Consider the following 21,044-nt stretch of genomic DNA (forward strand, 5'->3'; position numbering starts at 1 on the left):
CACCTACAGAATGAGCTAATGATAGGACTGTTGTGAAAATAAGAAAACACGAGTCATGCATTAGAACAGTGCCTGGCACTCACTAGCTTTTGTTTGCTAATGCCTTTCTACAGCCCTTGGCAATAGGCAATGGCACCTTGATTTCACAAGGAGAAAACCAAGACTCAGACACTTGCTGGGATTACACATCCTATAAGAACGTATCCACTATTCAAACTCAGGTCTTCCTTCTGAGCCCCAAGCCCTGCGGCTCTTGTTAAGCTGCCAGCTTCTCCTGCAGTCTCCCTGAGCCTTCATTTGGTGAAAGGAGAGGGTGGATCAGCTGATTTTATGATTTTTTCCAGCATCCTTATGTATCAAAGTAACAGCAGGGGGAAAAAAAAAACAGGATCATATACTTTCAATTCCGCTGAATTCAGTATCCTCAGCCATGTGGCCAGAAGCTTTCTCTATTTAGGGTTCCATTTTTTTCCCTTTTTTTCTATTTCTTTCCTTAGTCCTCGGTACATTTCCTAATTAATCACTCCCACTTAATTTCCTAAAGCAATCACATCCTCCCCACAGGCAGCGGCCTCGTCTCAGGCAGAAGCACACACACCAGCTGGCCCCACAGCTACGTGGGGGTGTGCGGGCAGCGTTTGGACACCGACCAAAGCGTGGCACAGACACAGCAAAGACGCGGCTCGGGAGCTACACTCAGAGGACACTCTTCCCATCTCAGGGACACGTGGGTTTCCTGGTGAGCAAAAGGACACTGAGATGTGGTCCTCCAAGGAAACCCTGAGGGGCAGAAGACCCGGCTGGAGCACCCCAGGATGCAGGGAGACCGCCGGCGGCCACCCTGTGCTGCCAGGCTGGGCGATGCTGGCGAGGAAGGCTTAGGTTCCACTCCCAGCTTTGCTGCTTGTCTGTTGTATGAATTTGGACAAGAGCTTTCCTTTGGGTGAGCCTCAGCTTTCCCATCTTTAAAATGAAAACAGTAATACATGCCAACTCTGTGTAGTGTAAGGAGGGAGCCACAGACATGACAGCCTAGAGGAGCCTGGCAGATGACATCAATGAGGGAAGTTGGGCTGAGCAAAAGAAAAGTAACATGATGCCAAATGACAGCTGACACACAGTCTCAGCATCGGGGTCACAATAGGGAGTGGGGAGACTGTGGTGAAACCCAGACACGCCTCATCTAAACGCTAGTCAACCACTGCCCTAGGGCCAAGCTGACCCCTTGGTACCAACATTTCCAATTTTTTTTTTTTTTAAGAAAGAAGGCAGAAACAGATTTTTATATGAAATCACTCAATCTTGAAGTGTTGATAAGCAATTGACACTAGAGCTTCTCTAGTATCCGTTGGTGGGGCTCAGGGGAAAAGAATTAGCCTGCCAATGCAGGGGACATGGGTTCAATCCCTGGTCCAGGAAGGGCCCACGTGTCACAGAGCAACTAAGCCCACACACCACACTATGAGCCTAGGCTCATAGAGCCTAGACCCCACGCTCTGCAACAAGGGAGACTGCTGCAGCGAGGGGCCCAGTAAACACAAAAATCTAAAAGGACAGAGAAACCGACACTGAAGAACACCCGCATATCGTGCCAACCAAGCACAACACTTTGGAGCACTGTTCTGGTCCACTGGCCGTCGGCTTGCAAATTCTGTCAGTGTCAAGCTTAAGGGAGCCAATGAAATACATCAAGCACTTAGCTATGCATGTAGCACATAACAAACTCTCAATAAACGGTGGGCGTGGGTGTTACTATTGTGACTACTAACTTCTCTGTAACTCAGAACCCCCATTTGTGACAATGAAACACAAGGCTCGTGGACGTCTGAGAAAATCCCCAAGTGCACTACGGAGGCTGACCTCTGCACACACACTGATGCTTTACCAACCGAAACATTCTTCACTGAGATGGGGAGGGCAGTGGTTCTCCACCAGAGGGGATCCAGCCCCCAAGGGGACATCCGGCAATGTCTGGAGACACGTTTTGGTTGTCAGACTAGGGAGGGGTGCTTCTGCAGTCCAGCTGGTAGAGGGATGATACTAAATACTATAAAATGAACAGGACAGCCCACAATGACAGGAAGATATCCCACTCAAAATGTCAACAGTACTGAGGTAGAAAAGCCCTGAGTAGATGACGTTTTCCCTTTGCATCCTCTTTGCAGAAAAGACTTTATAAAGATAGTGAAAGTGTTAGTCGCTCAGTCATGTCCGACTCTTTGCGACCCCGTGGACTGTTGTAGCCTGCCAGGCTTCTCTGTCTATGGAATTCTCCAGGCAAGAATACTGGAGTGAGTAGCCATTCCCTTCTCCAGGGGATCTTCCTGACCCAGGGATCAAACCTGGGTCTCCTGCATTGCAAGCAGATTCTTCTACCATCTGAGCCACCAGGGAAGCCCCTTATAAAGACAGAGGTTTGGGTAAGTTTCTACAAGGCAAGACACGGGAGAGGCTGTGGGGTAGGAGCTAAGCGGGTGGCAGATGGGAGGAACAGCGTACAGATACATAGACAGTATCGCCTCTAAGAGTTTCAAGGCCCTGCTTTCACTCTGCTTCCTATAGATTCCTTTCATCCTTGTCTGAATAACAGTCACATTGACATGTTTCCTTAAAAGACACTGTTGAAGCTGCACCAGCTAGATAACAGCATCTGGGGAAACTGAGAAGTTGAGGGCTAAACTGCTGGAGGCAAGGCCATGCTGCAGGCGGCAGGGTAACCTGGGAAGAATCCTTTTGGGTCCTAATCCACGTCCCTTGGGAAGACATCGTTTCATTCTGCTGTTGCCATAGTAATTATAAATCAACTTAATCTATCTATTAAAGCAGTTAGTCCATAGAATGTTCTCACAAAGCATTGTTGAACTCGCCCTAGTTATTCCGTGGATGTGAAAGTAATCACATTTTTGTATATCCTATAATTCTGACTACACTGACGATTGGCCTTCACTTCAAGTGGTATAAATAATCAGGGTTATATTGCACCGTGGTTGACATGCATTGCTATGACTACTCCAAACAAAGAAAACTGTGCTAGAAGCAAAAGCAAGTGATTCGAGCTCACCTTAAGAAGGAAAAGGAAAGGAGAGTGACTTTTATCAATCCCTATATAAAGCTACCTAATTCGGGGAGATAGTGAAGGACAGGGAAGACTTGCACGCTACAGTCCACGAGATTGCAAAGAGTCAGACACAAGTTAGCGACTGAATCACAGCAACATGATGCTAAGTGTTTTACATAACTTATCTCATTTAATATTCTCTATAATTGGGAACTTTTCTTTAGGTCAGTTTTCCGAAACACTGCTGCACATCAGAAATACCTGGGAACTTTACAAAACTCACAACATCCAGGAAGCACCTCAAAATCATTAAAACAGAATCACTAGAGATGGAATCCAAGGATCGGTAATTTTTAAATCTCCCCAGGTGATTCCAACACACAACCGAGTTTGAGACTCTGAATTTCAGGCCTCATCACCGTTATTTTACAATGATGCCGACATCCCAAGAGCAGTGAGCTTGCCTAAGGGCACCCAGCTGGTGAATGGTAATACTGTGATTCAAACCGGGGTCTGCCTTTCTCCAAATGCCAGGCATAATCTTTCTCATTATGCCACTTTCTCCCCGAAGTTTGCTGTCTGTGGCTTTCTCAGTTAGAGTTATTTGGTTGTAAGTTTGTAATCTTCAGCAGAAGGGAATTCACTCGAAGGCATAAGGGTCTTCTGGAGCCAATGGGAATCTTAAAATCAGGTCTCGGGAAGGGAAAGCAGGGACGTCTGGTCTCTGCACAAGTACTTAGATGATATGGCGAGACATCATGTCCGACTTCTTTGTCCCTCTGCTTCAGATTCCAATTCCAGGAGGAAGTCCCAGACAGACCTGACTTGGGTTATGAGCCGATCCCTTGACTTGGAGAAGGCAAGGTCCCTGATTACAAATCCACCAGACTGTACCCCATGGGGGCAAAAGACAATATTCTTTTAGGAAGTGAGGCTGAATCCTCGGCAGTCACAACACAACAAGGCTCCTCTGATGGAGGGGATGGAGGGACTTATAAAAGCATGAAGATGAGACCGTCTCACAGGTACACTGTGAACCTTAAGTGCATGCGTGTGTGCGTGCTCACTCAGTCGTGTCTGACTCTGTGACCCCAGGGACTGTAGCCTGCCAGGCTCCTCTGTCCATGGGATTCTCCAGGCAAGAATATTGGAATGGTTTGCCATTTCCTCCTCCAGGGAATCTTCCTGACCCAGGGGTCCAACCCACGTCTTCTGCATTGGCAGGCAGATTCTTTACCACTGAGCCACCTGCGAAGTCCATGAACTTCAACTAGAACACAGCAAAAGCCCAGAAGTCCATGCAATCACTAAAACAGATAGGGTCATTCAGAATAAAATTGCCACCCAGAAAAATGACTGTGAATGGCTTCAAAATCGTTTGCAAAATATTGCGAGTTTGTGCATTTTTCTAAGTACAAGGTCAATTTATTTGATCAGATTATCTAAAATTATTTTTAAAAGGCTTTTAGGAGATCTTAGGGAAGAAAAAGAGAAACTCCTAACTGAGCTCAGATCCCAGAAACTACCTGGAAAAATTAAGCCTGATGTCCTTGCCTGGCACCACACAGACAAGGCTGGCAGAATCCACCAGTCCTGAGCCAGGAAAACAATGCTTTTTAAAAAGGCAACAACAAAGACAGACACAGGCAGGAGCTAGCACGTTTGCGCACAGTTACACAGCAGGGGCCTCCCTGGGGCTCAGGCAGTAAAGGGTCTGCCTGCAATGCAGGAGACCTGGGTTTGATCCCTGGGTCGGGAAGATCCCCTGGAGAAGGGAATGGCCATCCACTCCAGTATTCTTGCCTGGAGAATCCCATGGACAGAGGAGCCTGGTCCTGCAGTCCATGGGGTCTCATGAGTCGGACATGACTGAATGACTGACACTACTACTCTACACAATAAATAGTAAGAAAGAGTATAGATCCAAAAGGAAAAATAACTATGTGGTTATTCCAGAAAAATGGTTATCATTGGAGGAAGCCAGGGGGCGCTCTGGGGTCAAAAGCAAAAGGTCAGTTGCAGAAGTATTCAAACAGAGCACTGTCCTTCACAGCTCAGTTCAGTCGCCCAGCCGTGTCCAACTCTTTGCGACGTCATGGACTGCAGTATGGCAGGCTTACCTGTCCATCATCAACTCCCAGAGCCTACTTAAAGTCATGTTCATCACGTCAGTGATGCCATCCAACTATCTCATCCTCTGTTGTCCCCTTCTCCTCCTCCTAGGGGACACTGTCCCTAGCTGGCTCCTTACCAAAAGAGAACCAGCTCTCTATCCCATGAGAGTATCCTCCCAGATCTAGACATCAAAAGACCCTAGAATACAGGGACTTGGAAAACGCGGCTATTGTGTAATTAAATATATAATTGTTCAACACATAAATTTGTGGATGATTCAATATACAAACAAGAGAACTACAATTGTTAGCTGCAGCTACCCAATTTATAGGTACTAAGTGGTAAGTCTCTACTAAGTGTCAGGGACCGAGCTAAAAGCTTTAGCTGATGAATTTCTCATCCTCACAATAACCCTGAAAGGTATTTACCATCATACCCATTTTACAGATGAGGCTCCTAGGACTCCACATAATGGAAGGACTTGTCTATTGTTACAGGACAATAAGCAGTGGACTTGAAATGAGAGCTGCCAGCTTGAGCATCCGTGTGCTTGCCACAGTGCCAGCATGCCTCACAATGCCCACTGGCATCAACTACATGTTGGGCATTTTGCTAATTCTTATAACAGTCCTTGAAATAGGTATTATTGTCTTCTTATTCTTTTTTTTTTTTATATAAGAAAACTGAGTCTAGAAAGGCCATTATTGATAATTTGACAAAGGGCATATTTTTAGCCCAGATTTTTTTAAATCCAAATCTGTTTGGCTTTAAAGCTCAGGGACTTTCCACCAAACCTCCTGCCTATCTAATTCAGTTTGATTCTTTTAAATGCATTGACTTGGTTTTATTTCCACGAGCATTGTACTTAATGCATAGAGAAACACAGCCCCTGCCCTCAAGAAACTTTTAATCTTGTTAGGATATTAGTTACATGGTATGGAAAACAACCATGATAACTATATGGCTATGAGGTTTTATAAACATGGCCACAAGCTCTTTGGGACTTCTTCCTTCCAGAAGTGGCTCCTCCCTTTAACTTGGGCTAGTATGCCTAGTTTATAGCAATAGAACACACCAAAGAGATACTGTGTTACTTCCAAGGCTAGCTTATAGAAAGTCATGTAGCACCTGGGCTATTTACTGACCCAAGGGTTCTTACAGTTCTGAGCCTCCATATAAGAAATTAGATCACTCTAAGGCCCCCATGCTTCAGGGAAGCTCGTCACATCAAAGGGTTTACACATAGGCACTTTGGTCAACAATCCCCACAGAGCCATCTTCAAGTTAAACCACCTGGGTGCCAGACGTATGGGTGAACAGCCTGAAGATGATTCTAGTATCCACCCATTCAAGTCTCCCCTAGTCATTCCCTTCTCTCTATGACATGTCACACATCCAGGAGCAGAGATGAGCCATCCTAAAGAACCATGTCCCAAACCCTGACCCAAAGAATCATGGACCATAATAAAATGGCCATGGTTTTACAACACTAAGTTGTGGCAGTGGTTTGTAAATCAACCATGCATGCATGCTTAGTTGCTCAGTCATGTCCGACTCCGGGACCCCATGGACTGAGGCCCACCAGACTTCTCTGTCCATGAGATTCTCCAGGCAAGAATACTGGAGTGGGTTGCCATTCACTTTTCCAGGGGATCTTCCCGACCCAGTGATCAAACCTGAGTCTCCTGCATAGCAGGCAGATTCTTTACCTTCTGAGCCACCAGGGAAGTTCGAATCAGCCATAAGTAATCAGAATAAAGGCTTTTAAAGTGGTTATTTAAGACCAGGCATGTCCTCCAAGCTTGACACTCAACACCTCATTTGATCCTCCCTCAGCCCAAGGACACAGGTGACTATTAAAGAACATGCCCAAGATTGCTTAGCTAGTTCAAGCCCTGGCCACACTAAGTCCAGCGTCAGGACCGTGAACTGCTCTGCTACACAGGGAGGGACATTCTGCCTGTGCAGAGAGTCTACAAAGCCCAGAGCCAATCAGTTTTCAGAAACACCGACTGCTATTTTTGACACTAAACATCTTTTTCTTTCTTAATTTCAGAAGGCTTACTGGGGAACTGAGCTAATTATTTGAGCCTTAATCAAGGACCAGCCACTCCCTGAAGCAGCTGTCCTGGCCTCTTGATTGCCTCTAGAAAGTCCCTGGGGTTGGTTACTTGTTGGCTCAGGTCTAAACCCCAAATCTCAGCCTGAGAAGTGAAGATGTATAGGGTTGAAATGATCCTTGGAGATCTGCCAGCCTCCTCCCTTTGTCCCCTCAAAAGACGAGGAAACTGAGGCCCAGAGAGGTCAAGTGACTTGTCCAAGGTCACACAGTATGTCAGAGGTACAGCCAGGTCTCCGAATTCCCAGGCAAACATTCTTTCCACCACACCATGCTGCAGTTGCTAAAAATTCCCCAGAGCTGCCTCCCTCAGCCCTCCACTTGACAAAGCTGTTTCCCCCATACACCCCCACACAACTACACACAGTCACATTTGGCAAGAGGTGCTATCAGCCCCACTCTGCTCGTGAAACGCCGGTTTGCAATGGGGCCTCCTTGTTCGTTAGCAACACAGACAAAGGAAAGTGCAGCGCAGTCTTCTCAGAAGGAGATGTCTCTTGTTTTAAAGACGGGAAGAGGGCTTCCTGGCTGAATATGGCTCGAATCAGCATGCAGCTCCAGTCGGGAAAAAACCTAGAGGAGATTTCGGTCTCTGCAAAATTTCTAGAACATATAAGGAAGGCACATGGCAGGAAGAAGCTTAAGGGAAGTGTCTCAGTATTAAAATGTGTGCCTGAACAGAGCAAACAAAGCAGATTGGTAACCATCTTGTGGCATGAAGTAATTAGAAGCGGGGGGCGGGGGGGAGCATTAGACATTAAAACCTCCCATGAACTAACTGGCCTTCCCATTTTGGATTTTTTCTCTAGTCCTGGTTCCCAGCTGTTTTGTTTGTTTTTTCCCTTTCTATATCTTAACCAAGCTCCTTTGGTCCCTCTCCCCTTGGGTTCCACAGTATTCCTTATTTATTTATTTATTTTCGACTAGATTTGGTCCCTTCTGTCTCCCTGGTTTCTCAGATTGGCAGTGGCTTCCTACAGCTTTGAGTGATCATTATTGAGGACCAAATGCTGTGATTGAGGCTGAAATGAAAGCAGGACAGACTTCTCATGAGGGCAGCTAACACCACAAAGCTGGGGTCCCCTCCGATTACAGTTCTGAGACACGCATCTGTCCGGGTGGGTTGAGATCAGTGGGAAGCGGGTAGACCAGATGATCTCCAGAGCTACTTGCAAAGCTTGAAAGCCTCCTGGCTAGAGAAGGGAATGAGGGGGAGGGACAAAACCAAGTTCCATGGCAGAAATGCAGGACTTGTAAGCTGGCAGCAGATGGAGAGGAAAGTGCCAGTTTCTAGCAGGAGGAGATGCACTGCTTACATTTCTTAAGGCTACTGCACACCCCAGGCCTTCCCTTCCAAAGCATCAGCTGAATGGCGCCCAGGAACCACACAGTCAGCCACATGTACAGGTACAAGCTGAGTTCTCTAAAGAAGAAACTGGCCCAAATGGAAGTTCTCAGCCGCTTCCCCTCAAAGCTGTCCTCCCCATCGCCTACCCCACTCTCAGGCAAACCTGTCCCAAGAGCAGCCTGTGGTCCAAAGCCCCCTCCTCATTCTCCCCTGCGGAAACTCCCGCCCCAGAGAGAAGACTGGGGGATCAGCACCAGCGAGACCACAGCCGGCAGTCTCATCACAGCCGGGGCAGCCCAGGAGAGGACGCTGGCCTCCCACAGCGGGCCTCGTATCTCCTCACGGCCTCAAATGCTGCTGCGCTGTGTGTCGGTGTTTGTGAAATGCTTCTCGAATAAGGTCAGTATTCCACACAGAGTCAGGACTCTAATAAAATGCAGAACTTGTGCTGTTTGCCAGCTAGCTGCTGAGGCATACTTGAATTCTTTCTCGGATACAATTGTTCTCATATTAATATTTTCCCCATGTGTTCTTTTTTTTCAAATTCTACTTGTACTATTTTTTTTTATGATGTGTGAGTTTTCCTACATATTGTACCCACTAACAGGGATGAGTAGGGCTTGCTTTCACCAGTGGTTCCTGAGGGCTTGATGTCTCATCCTTCATTTTCCCCATCACCCCATAAATCTCCTCCTCTCTGAACCTAGCATGGTGGCTTTCACCTTGTCAGTCACCTGGTGGGAAGCTCAGCCCAGATTGAGTTCCATATTATTTTGAGCTGTTCCGGTTATGAGGATATTTCACTTGATTTAGTCATCATTCTATGCTGCTGATCTATGTTGTGCTCAGTCATGTCCAACTCTCTGTGACCCGCTGGACTGCAGCCCGCCAGGCTCCACGGGATTCTCCAGGCAAGAGTACTAGAGTGGGCTGCCACTTCCTTCTCCAGAGGATCTTTCCAACCCAAGGATCGAACCCACATCTCTTGCATCTCCAGCATCACAGGCAGATTATTTATCACCTTGCCACCTGGGAAGCCCCAGTCATCCTTGTTCAATTCAGTTCAGTCACTCGATGGTGTTTGACTCTCTGCTACCCCATGGACTGCAGCACACCAGGCCTCCCTGTCCATCACCAACTCCCAGAGTTTACCCAAACTCATGTCCATTGAGTCAGTGATGCCATCCAACCGTCTCATCCTCTGTTGTCCCCTTCTCCTCCTGCCTTCAATCTTTCCCAGCATCAGCATTGTAGGCACTCAATAAATAGCTCCCTTAAATGACTCCATCTTTCAAGGAGCCCCTTACATGGTTTTACCTTATTGAGACCACCAGTTAGTAGTTACTCAGGTGAAACGTTCTCTCCACCTGGCTGGGTTACTGGTGTTGGTATGAGGCTCTATTTGCATGTGTAAAAGATGCATGTTGATAAATGAAAAGGAAAAGCCCAGTCAAAATTCAAAAACATGGGTGATCCTGAGCAAGTCCTTTGAATTCGTTGTTTCCTCACCTATAAATATAAGATGCTAAGATGAACCCTGATCCTCTTTTAGATGCAGGATTTTAGCTGATAAAGCTCTTGTGGGTGGCATCAGTAAGTCATTGCCACGGCACTAGATTTAGGAGACATTTGCAGACATTTGATCTCATTTAAACTCTGCATCAGTGCCATGAGAGAAGTGTTATTCCCACCATTCTAAAGGTTACAGATGAGACAATTAAGACTCCCAAAGATACTCCTGTAAGTTCCTGCAGTTAAAAAAATGGATGGAAACCAGGTTTCTCCCTAGGTCTTTTTCCTCATTAAAGGTTATATCAGACTGTACTCTCCACTGGTTTCACATTAACACCTCTTTGAAACCTCATACATAAAACACTTTCTACCTACATTACAGAGCTTGGCAGAGGTGCAGGTGAGCAACAGAATATCAGAAAGGACTAGATGATCCAGAAACTTTCATAACACATTTCTGAGCAAGACAGCATGCCAATGAAATCATCATTGCTGAGCTTTCCAATCACAGAAGAAGCCACTCTATTCTCTGCTTGGGTTGCATGGAGTTTAGGAGCACGTTGTAGTCATCATTCACAGGGGCCAGCCCCAGATGACTTCTCCCCACCACCCTGGGCATTATGAAAGACTTTGGGTGGCCCTGAAGATGAAGTCTCAGGCTGTCTTCAGGACACAGCCATGGATTGGCAGTCTCCAGTCTCCAACTAAGGTCCAGGCCGCAAAGATCCTCCTGAAATACAATCTCAGGAACTGAGGTTTAGATGGTCAAAGTCCAAATTCAGTACTAGGCAATGGAGAGCTACCTGCAGGGCAGGACTGGGTAAGAAGCCAAGCTTGGAAGGGTCAAGGGGAGGGCCAGGAGAGATACACAAGATGCACACACCCATGGTCAAGCCGACAAGCCTCAGATTAGAAGAGACCGCAGACATACTATGCAGACGGACCTGAGCTGGGGGATCTACTAACTGAGGGCAGGGGAGCAAAGGGGGATACGCCGGGAGCAGACAGAAACTAGGGAGGCTGAGAAACGCAAGAGGGAGTCAAGGTGGGTGGTTCAATGTGCTGGCAGACTTTCAGGAACCACACTCCATGCTGTTGCCAAAGTGCAGAATGAATCAGGGGTCAGGAACTCAGACTGGCATTTCGGACAAGAGAAGAGGAATCTGAGCCCACACAAGCAGTGATAAAACCATGAAAAGTGAAGTCGCGTTCATTCCAGCAAGGCTGCATCTTATACACATCCTGTACCAGCAGGACCCAACCTCAGGGTGGCAGGAGTCCAGAGATCACGACTGAAAGAAGGCGAGTGGTACCACCAGCTAGAAGGGAAGACAATCCCTGGCAAGAGCTAGGCAGATACTCGTGGGGGAAAACACCCGCCAAGAAGGCTCATCAGGGGACTCCTCTGGTGGCCCAGCAGTTAAGACTTCGCCTTCCACTGCAGGGGTACAGGTTCAGACCCTGGTCAGAGAGCTAATAGCTCACATGCCTTGCAGCCAAAAATCCAAAACAAAACAAACAAATAAACAAAGCAGAAGCAATACTGTAACAAATTCAATAAAGACTTAAAAAAAAAAAGGCCCACATTAAAAAAAAAAAAAAATGAAGCCACATTAGAATGTTTTTGGAGGGTTGTTCCCCTCAAATCTAAAATAAAAAATCATAGTAATTAACCACATAACCATGGTGATATTTTCCCTAAGACTGGGTTTAGTCCTAAACACACTAAATGCCCCCGGTTGATAAAACTTTCTTAAGAGCAGCTCCTATCATTTTAAATGGGGCTCAGGCCCCCTTAGGTTTCTTATAACTGTGAACTCTGTGAGTCTAAACTACATTCCTATTTCTCGCCATGGGAACCCACTTCTCCAATTCAAACGTCACGTATTAATATGTCCCGAAGCCGGACAGGCTAGCTCTTTTGCCAGGTGGCCAGAACATAGCATCGGAACCCCTCTCAGGATACCTTGCATCAATAGGTTCTCACTGATTCAATAGGATCTTGCTTTTTTCCCTTCTGGTTCATTCTTTGAGAACTAAGTTTAGAAGACTGGACAAGGTGTGCTAACTGAACTTGGGGAGGGATAACATGACCAGTAGTGGGAGCACAGACCAGAGACCAGCCTGCCTGGACAAACCCTGGCTCCACACCTCCCACCTGGGGAAGGGACCTCTCTGACTCTGTTTCCTTATCTGTAAAATGGGGGCACAAGGAGTTCCTGTTTGGCATGACTGTTTGAAGATAGAGTCTATGTACATCCAGAGTGGGAGCAGCACCAGGCCCAAACAAGGGCCCCACAGACGGGCGCTGTGCTGGTGATGGAGAAGCCCAGTGCCACTGCCGTCAGTGTTTACAGAGGCTTCAGGAGCACCTGGAGACTTCAGTCCTCTATGCCTCGTCCTGCATCACATCCATTCACCCACTTTCCAAGCAAATGAGCTCTGTACCAGTGGGCACCCCAGACAGTCAAAGAAATCACTTTGAGAAATGGAGGTTCTCAGATGGGCCTTGCTGCTGAAAAGAAGGACCTGATTTCTCAGGCTAGACTATTTCACAGGAGAGAATAACACACATACACACACCCACACCCACACCCACACACACCCCACATCGTAGGCTGATGGGGCTTCTGGCATCAAACTTGACAGAAAAAGGATGAAGCAAAAGTCATGAAGGAAAAGGCTACAAGAAACCAAGAGTATCGAGAAAACTCAACATACAGGGGAATTAAACATTAATAGGAAATCATTCCAGAGGAAATACGAACAATAGAACTCCAGGGAAAGAAGATGCTACAGGCCAGTAAGACCTCAAGATTTGTATCTACCCCGGCCAGGAAGAACAGGACAATGTACTTATGTAATCTACACCCCAGACCATAGAAAGATGTCGAAAAAACTGAGAGAGTGTTGCTGACTATATTGACAACCTGGATAAAGATCTATAGGGCAAGCTCATTAAAACTGCAGAGGAAATGAGGAGAGGAGTGGTTAATATGCTGGAAGGAAAATCAACGGAGAAATGTTCCTGGAAAGCTGATGAAATGCAACTATTTGCCAAAATTTAATTAGGATAAATGCAAAGTGTTGTACTTAAATGCCAAAAGTCAAATGCACAAATCGAGGCTGGGAGAAAATAAGGTCAACAGCACGGAGGACTGGGGAGACACTGGGGAGACAGTGAACAGCAGGATCAGAATGAGCCAACCCAGGGGCAGGGGCTGAACCAAGCGAAGAGGTCCCTGCAGCAGGTCCCGATAGGAGGTGAGACAGTGAGGGAGTGGAAGGTCTCATTCAAACTAATGAAAGGCGAAGAGGATTGGAATCTATTTAAAGGAAGAAAACTGTGAAAGGAAAGAGCGCTTGTCTCAAAGTCTAACACGCACAGAACAGCTGAGGTGATTATAAAAGTTTATGGAAGAAAAGAGAAGCCTTGGGTAAGTGGGTGGTGAGAAATACAGCGGCAGTAAGATGTCTGAAACCCCATTGTTTGGGAAAGGATTCTGCTTGCTCTGTATAATAACAAGTAATGGCGGATAAGTCCAACCCCCAAAGATAAAGTTTTCTTAGAACTTCTTTTAAAAATAGAATAAATTGCCTTAGGAAGAACTGAGGGCCTCACCACCAAATGTAATCAAACAAAGGAGAATGACCACTTTCCCCCAAATTATGCTGGTGGAAGACCAACCTGCACATGGTCGAAACTTGGACAAGAGGACCTCTTTCAACCTCGACAATCTATATTTTTCCAAATTAGGCTTTATCTTGAGTGTGCTCCGGAACGAAGACTATAGTCAATAAGAATTGTGATAAGCATGATAATAGGTGTATTTATGGAGGATGCACTGGGATTCATGCAGTCTATGTATCTGATACAGCGTCCCATTTAAGGGGATGATTATCATTTCCATTTTATAAATGAAGACACTGAGGTGACCCAGCTAGTTAAAAAGTGAACCAGGACTGGAGCCCCAGCTGGCTCTGAAATCCACAGCTCTGCTCACAGAAGTATTCCTTCCCCACTTCCCAATCTGCTTCAGCATTGAGGATCTTTCATCACACACACTTGACACTGTTTCTGGGGGAATGGCTGGACCAAGCGCGGTGCCAATAACAGAACCACGAAGACCACAGACAGTGGGAAGGAGAGTGTAGCCTTTGGCAGACTGGAGCTAGCAGCAGTTTCAAAGTACAGCCTAGGTCTCCCAGCAGAGATCTCCCCATCTGAGTAAGACGGATTTAAATTTAAGTCTGGAGAATAATGAATAATCGGGAGCCTCGAAAAACTCAACAGCAGAAACCACAGCAGGGCACCCTCGGATCTACTCTATCCAGAATTAGTGGTGCCTCAGAAAATCTCTCAGGGAAAAAAAATATGCCTTGTTTTTGTTTGTTTTTTGTTTTTCCAGCAGTTACAAAAAGGGTTAAGACCACCTTACAGAACAGGGGTGGAGCACGCTAGTAAATACAGCTGTTTCAAGTGAAAGCAGTAACAGAGGCAGACAAGGGAAGGCAGTAAAAGTAGGTACTTAGGCAAAGACAGGAGGAATAAGCATTGAAAAAATAAAGTCAGGGCCAAAAATTCCGCATGAAAGTCCAGCCCCCTCAAAATAAATAAATAAAATGCATTCCTTATTTAAATATTCCACAGAGCAGCATGCCCATGGAAAAGATATGAACCACTTCAACCGTAATCTCATTTTTACGGAACAGAGGCCAACCTGGGCTTAGCTGGGGAGGAGAGGGAGGCAACCAGGCACGAAGGGGTTGGGCACGGCCTACGTGCAGGCAGGGAGCTTGCCCCGACAGGCACACTTCGAGTGGGCATCTCAAAACTTCCAGCCGATGAGGCCCGAGATGAAGAAATGGAAATAACTGCTGTGGTCACAGTCATTAAGAGTTTGTGGAGGCCTATGTGCCAGGTACTGTGTTAAGCACTTCCGGTACATCATCTCATTTAATTGTCCCCCAGAGGAACACTGACAGATAAGGAATGGTAGTTGGAAAAGCAGCATGCTGGGCTCTGCGCTGAGTGCTTCGCACGGATGCCTTGGGCCACGTGCACAGCATTCCAACAGGGGCCAGTGTGAGTGCCACCCCTGTATACGGGTGTGGAAATATGGTACAGAGGGATGAAACAGGTGGCAGCCCAGAGGAGTGGGGTGACCTGTCCCAAGTGCAACAGCAAAGATGGAGCAGAGCCAGAACAGAGCTGTCTGTCTCCAGAGACCAGGCCTGAACCAGGAGGCATGGGGCTCTGAAATCATCTTGCATCACCCACCTAGTGCCAAAGACTCCCCAGCTCTCAGACCTGTTGTTCTGGCTTTCCAGGGGAGAAACAACTCAATGACAACAAAGGGGACTGGAGAGAAACAAAGAATCAAAGTAGCAAATACGCAGAAATAAACAAGGCCCGGCTCCTGCACAAAAGCAAAACTCAACAGCAACCTACAAATGCATGGATTAATACCAGCAGAGCAGCAATCAAAAACCACAGAGTGGAGGATAACGCTGATGAGCTTCTGATTAGAAAGTCCTACGTTTAAGTGATCGGGATTTCTAGCTCTTTTCACAGGCATGTGCACAGTAGGAGTTTTGCAAGGTTGCTTAGCAACGCCTGGCAACCAGACTACAGAATGGATCACTCCTTGGTAACTCTAGTAAGGCAATAATTTTAGTTCATGAAAGCTAAATTTTAGAAACCCTTAATAACTCATATAATAGGTTACTAGTAAGTAGCCTGCAGCCATACATAAAAATGCAAATCTATAACCACTCAGCTTTCACTTGTATGAACCAAAGAAAGACGTGTACTTTTGAGATTCATCATTAATTTATTTAATACATACTTGCTGAAAACCTACTAAGTGCCAGACACTGTTCTATGCTGTGGGAAAGAGGCTTTTGACAGTTCACCAGTGAACTACAGACTATACACGAAAAACCATGCGCTGGACTAGAATCCTACTTTTAGGAAAACGAGGCCCAGAGAAGGAAAACATTCCATTCTAAGTTGCACAGCACCCTGCAGGATATTTTCAGCTGTTATGTCCCACCCAGTAGACTCAGCAGGAAAACACCACTCCCCTGAAAAGGCCATATCCCTATGGTTGGTCCAGAGAGGCCTCAGGATCCACCAGTTTGCCTCCTGGTCCTCTGAGCTGGCCTGGAGGGCTGGGAGTACCAGGATGCAGGGCCTGGCTGTTGAGCATCTTGGAAAGTCTCCCACTTGACCTCAGGACCTCTGTGGTCAAGTAAGGGAAAGCCTATGACACGGTGTCGGTTTTTATTGGACCCAACCACCGGCGAAGCTTGCCGTCATCTGGAGTGATGGAGAAAATTAAGTTACCACATTCTCACGTTTCAGCCTTTAGCCCGTATTCCTTTGCAAACAGGAAATGTTTATTTAAATACAGCAGTCTCCAGCATGTTCCAGAGCCAAGTGAAAAACCAAAGATGTCCACTCTTGCCCCACTCCACTGTTCAGGCCACCACCTCACTGTGGGTGAGAAGCAGGCCTCCGCCTGCCTTTAGGCAGGACGGGGCGAAGGGGTCCTACATGAGAGCTCATTTTCATGTCTCCTCCTTTTCTAGGCCAAGATTGTGGTTGGAGAAGAATTACATCCGTGGGCTCCTTTTGTACTCAGAAGGGCAAACGCAACATCTGTTTACTCTGTGCTCCATGCTAAACATTTTGTTTCAGGCACACCATCCACTTCCTCTCCCCTCGTCCTCTATCTCTGCTCTCTGGATAATAAATTACACGGAATTCTCCTCTGCATTTATTTTGCTTTCTTGTGGGTGTCACCTCCCCACTGAAGGGAAAAAAAAATTTGTCAGTAGTTTATAAACGGCAGAGAGTGTCTCCATGTGATGTGCTGACATTATGGAGAATATGCTAGAACACAGACCCCTAGCTCACAGATACCAGCTTACTTATGAACAATTTAACAGGCCCCATTCCAGGCCTGAAGCAAAGTCCAGATGGTGACTACATCATCCCCATGCACGTTTCCCTTAAAGGCGTGCCACAGGTGGACATGGTCACAACAACACCAGAGCAACAACTACACACACACACACACACACACACACACCCCTTCATAAAAGGCTCTTTGGGAGACAGAATAGCAAGAACGCAGAAGGGAGAAAATGCTTCCTCTTTGTTATAAAATGCAACGTAAACATCTGAGATCAGAAGTGGATTTTAGGAAGGTCCTGAGCATCTAAAGGCAGTGCTGACAAAAGTTGTGGTTGTTTAGTCGTTCAGTCGTGTTTGACTCTTTGTGATCCTGTGAACTATAGCTCACCAGGCTCCTCTGTCCGTGGGATTTTCCAGGCAAAAATATTGGAGTGGATTGCCATTTCCTTCTCCAGGGGATCTTCCGGACCCAGGGATCAAACCCCAGTCTCCCGTGGCTCCCGAACTGCAAGCAGATTCTTTACCACTGAGCCACCAAGGAAGCCCCGCTGACAAAACTTAGCCACATGAAAAAATGAGCCTTGAGAAGTTGAAAGGGCTTACTAAAGGAAAGTTCCTTCTTCCATCCTTTGATTACATTCTTGAAGTTGGATTACTGGTTTTCCTCTGTATATGCCATGATTTTATATACAGTTACTGGAATGCAGCTCAAGTTATGTTTGTTGAATGAATGAAGGGAAGAATGAATGAAAAATTCCTCCCTAAAGAAATCCTTAGCATAACTCAGAAATTCCACCCCCTCCCCCCAAGAGTATGCAGAATTGAAATGTTACATGTGAGCTGACTGAGAGAGGGTGTGGGATGAGGAAGGACTATTGGAACTGTTGTTGGGAGGCTGTGCCTAATCCCTGCAGTAACTCTGACCCAGCCTGCCTGTAAAACCTGCCCCCACCCCCACACCCAGAGGAGGAAAGAAACTAGATGAAAAGCCAGCCTTGGCAACCACCTCACCCTAATGCAAGCCCACCAAACGAGACATCAGTGACCAGAACCAAGGAAGATGAGATTCACACATTTCAAAGTACCCCCTACCCCGCCAGTGCCTGCTGGTGGCCATGATGGCAGAGGCCCATGGGAATGCCCAGGACTCCAGTCTCCACCCAGTTTCTTCAATTACAGAGCAGATGGGCAGCCCCCAATTGCCTGGGTCTCCTGGGGGAGGCAGTGCAGTGGCATGATGGCTGCAGAGCTGTGCCCGCAGCTTTTGAGGACTCCCTACATGCCAGAAGTAGAGGGGCCTTCTCTCCTTGCTGTCTCAAACATGCCACATGATTTTAAATATCAAAGAGACCCCAAACAGGAGAGCTAATGTCAAAGCAAGTCAATGTTTGCAGACTCCACCTGAAGCAGCAGTAACAGGTGCCTATTCTAAGACCCTGGCCCAAGGAGAACCCTCCCAGGACCATCTGTTTACAGATCTTGGTCCAAGCTGACCCTTGTTCCAAGGATGTCCAGCAGAGGGGTAAAGGGTGTCTACTTGGGAGCCAGATACACTTGAATTCAAACTTAACTAGATACTACATGACCTTGAGCCAATGACAAAAAGGCTTAACAGTTAAGTGGAATAATAAGCATTCCCTTTGTAACTAATAAGACAGTTGTAGAGATTCAGTAAGATAATACATGTAAACAAACTGAGGCACACAAAGCATTTGTTAAACATTAGCTATAGTTATTATTTCACTCACTCATGTGGTTGGCCCTGGTGTGAGGAGGTAGGTGAATTTAGTTTATCAGTTATAGGTTTCCAAAACCACCACTAAAACAAGTTTTTCACTGGCATGGTAGAATGTAATGTCTGAATTCAGTTGTGGAAGCCTGGATTCTGGCCCTTTTATTGCCACCAAATTGCTTTGTGACCTTAGGCGAGTCATTTCACATTTCCAAGCCACATTTTCCACGTGTATGCATGAAGGTTCAGCTCTACCCTGCTCTAGAACGGTATGGTTCACCCCCACAGAATAATCACTGCCCTTGGGGAAAAAAAAATGTTTTAAACCAAAGGAAAGCAGGAAAAAGGAAGGCAATTCTACTGAGTCTCCGCTCAGGGACACATAAAGAGTAGGCAGCAGAGAATGAAGTGACAGGAGGTGATTAACAGGAATAACACACTCTAAGACAATCCATCTTAGTCTCTTGCCACTCTCCTCCAGACTAAAGCCGGGAAGGCAGAATCTCAAAGACCCCTGCACCCTCTAAGACATGCGGGGAAGGGGCAGTGGGAGAACCAAGACCAGCAGGAAGCTACCAGCTACAGCAAACCCTCACCCACTTCTGGGCTGTGTTCCCAGTCCCTTCCAACACCCCTCCACCATTTCTCCTTCCTTCTTCACTTCGGACCGCAGGCTAGAAAGAGCCCACCCCCAGTCCAAGTTTTGAAATTGGTCCGAGGATCAAAATGATAAATGTTTCCAAAACGTTGACATATGAAAAGTAAATATTTGGTTGCACAATTGGGGTTAAAACGAGGGTCAATCCACCCCACTCTCCAAGCGCCTCTCCTCTTGCTGCCAAGCCCAGGATCCGAGGTTGAGTGCGGTTTGTAAGATTATAGCGCTCGCTCTCATTTAAAGGGCTGTCAGCATTTCCATTCTCTGGCCCCGTTCGGAGAGGCATTTATAACCGAGCCATAAAAAATTCACCCGGGCTGCAACTTGGCATCTCGCAGGCTGCGCTCCAGGCAGGGCGGGTTTTGCAAGCACCCACTCTGAACTGGTTTGGTTCCTCAGAAGTTAGACCTTCAGACACACTCTCAACTTTGCTCGCAAGGGCAGCCAGAGAGCGGCTGGCCCATGCTGATCTCCGCGCTGGTCACAGTCCCTGGGGCCCGCTCTCCTAGTCCCCGTGCCTTGTCGCCCCATCGCCCTTCGGCTTTCTGCTTCCCTCCCTCTTCAAACGGGCGGACCCCTTCCTCTCACTCTAAGACCTCTTCGTAAGACCTCCCTGGCTGCAGTGTCATCTCCTCCCTTGCCTTCTGCCAGCATTCTCTTTGGAAACTGTCAGTTGGCCCTGCGTCTGGAACCCTTCACCCCTGGAGAGACACTGCTCTTCGCTCATCACAGGGGCCTCAAGCCCTTGCTCCCTAGACCTGTCCAAAGCCACAGACCCCCAACTCAGAGGGTGGAGGATCCGATCCAGGAGACGGGGGAGGCAGAGATTGTAACCAACGCGACCAAGGGGAAAGGAAGGATCTGGCGCGCCTGGGGGCCCTTCTGTGGGACCCAGGTGGGTGGCCCGGGTACGGTAGGGCGGGGCGGGGGTACTTACAGGCGCTCGGCATTGCGGGGGATGCCCCGGGGAACCGCCCGGAGGCCCAGCCCGTGGCAGTCCACGCTGGCGGCGGAGCAGGTACACTTGGTGGGGCAGGCGGCAGCTGGGGGCCCGCTCAGAACACTCGCCAACGCCAAGGCCAGCATCAGGCGGGCGCGCACGGCGGCGCCGGCCCCCGTCCGCCCGGGGGCCATAGTGTGCAGGGGCCCGCGCCCGGAGGAGGCTGCCTCGGCAGGGCAAGACGCGCGGAGCCCGCGGAGATGAGCTAAGAGCACGGACGGCCTGGGAGCGGGCAGAGGAGTTAGCGCGGAGGAGGAGCGAGCTCGGCGCTCAGGCGCACGGGGCGCGGGCGGAGCGGGGTGCGCCGGGCGGCGGCGGCGGCAGCAGCTCCATCGGCGGGGCCGGCGCTGCCCCGCTGTGCATCGCTCGGAGTGCCCAGGTGCCGAGCGCCCCCTGGCCCCACCGGACCGCGGCCCGGGGCGCGGGCCGGGTCGGAAACCTGGGGAGAACGCAGTGGGGCGCGGCGCCCGGGGCGTCCGGCTTGGGGCCGGGCTCTGGAGCGCGGCGGCGACGGCGGCTGGCGCACGGGGCGGCTGGGTGAGCTGGCCGGCGCTCGCTCTCTCCATTCACTGAGCAGGGC

At 48.0% G+C, this 21,044-nt stretch overlaps 1 protein-coding gene across 2 annotated transcripts in view; it reads right to left on the minus strand.

The window, feature by feature from the left end:
* Positions 1–21,034, minus strand: part of SLIT3 (slit guidance ligand 3) — a 717,262-nt gene extending 696,228 nt beyond the window's left edge. The window contains exon 1 of one of the 2 annotated variants that reach the window (XM_043488926.1): positions 20,402–21,034. In XM_043488926.1, the coding sequence (XP_043344861.1) occupies positions 20,402–21,030 (629 nt within the window). In that variant the 5' untranslated portion in view covers positions 21,031–21,034. The remainder of the gene's footprint in view (positions 1–20,401) is intronic. The other variant, XM_043488927.1, reaches the window with a different exon arrangement.
* Positions 21,035–21,044: the final 10 nt, after the last annotated feature.

This window comes from Cervus canadensis, chromosome 16 (assembly GCF_019320065.1).
Source record: "Cervus canadensis isolate Bull #8, Minnesota chromosome 16, ASM1932006v1, whole genome shotgun sequence".
NCBI lineage: Eukaryota > Metazoa > Chordata > Mammalia > Artiodactyla > Cervidae > Cervus > Cervus canadensis.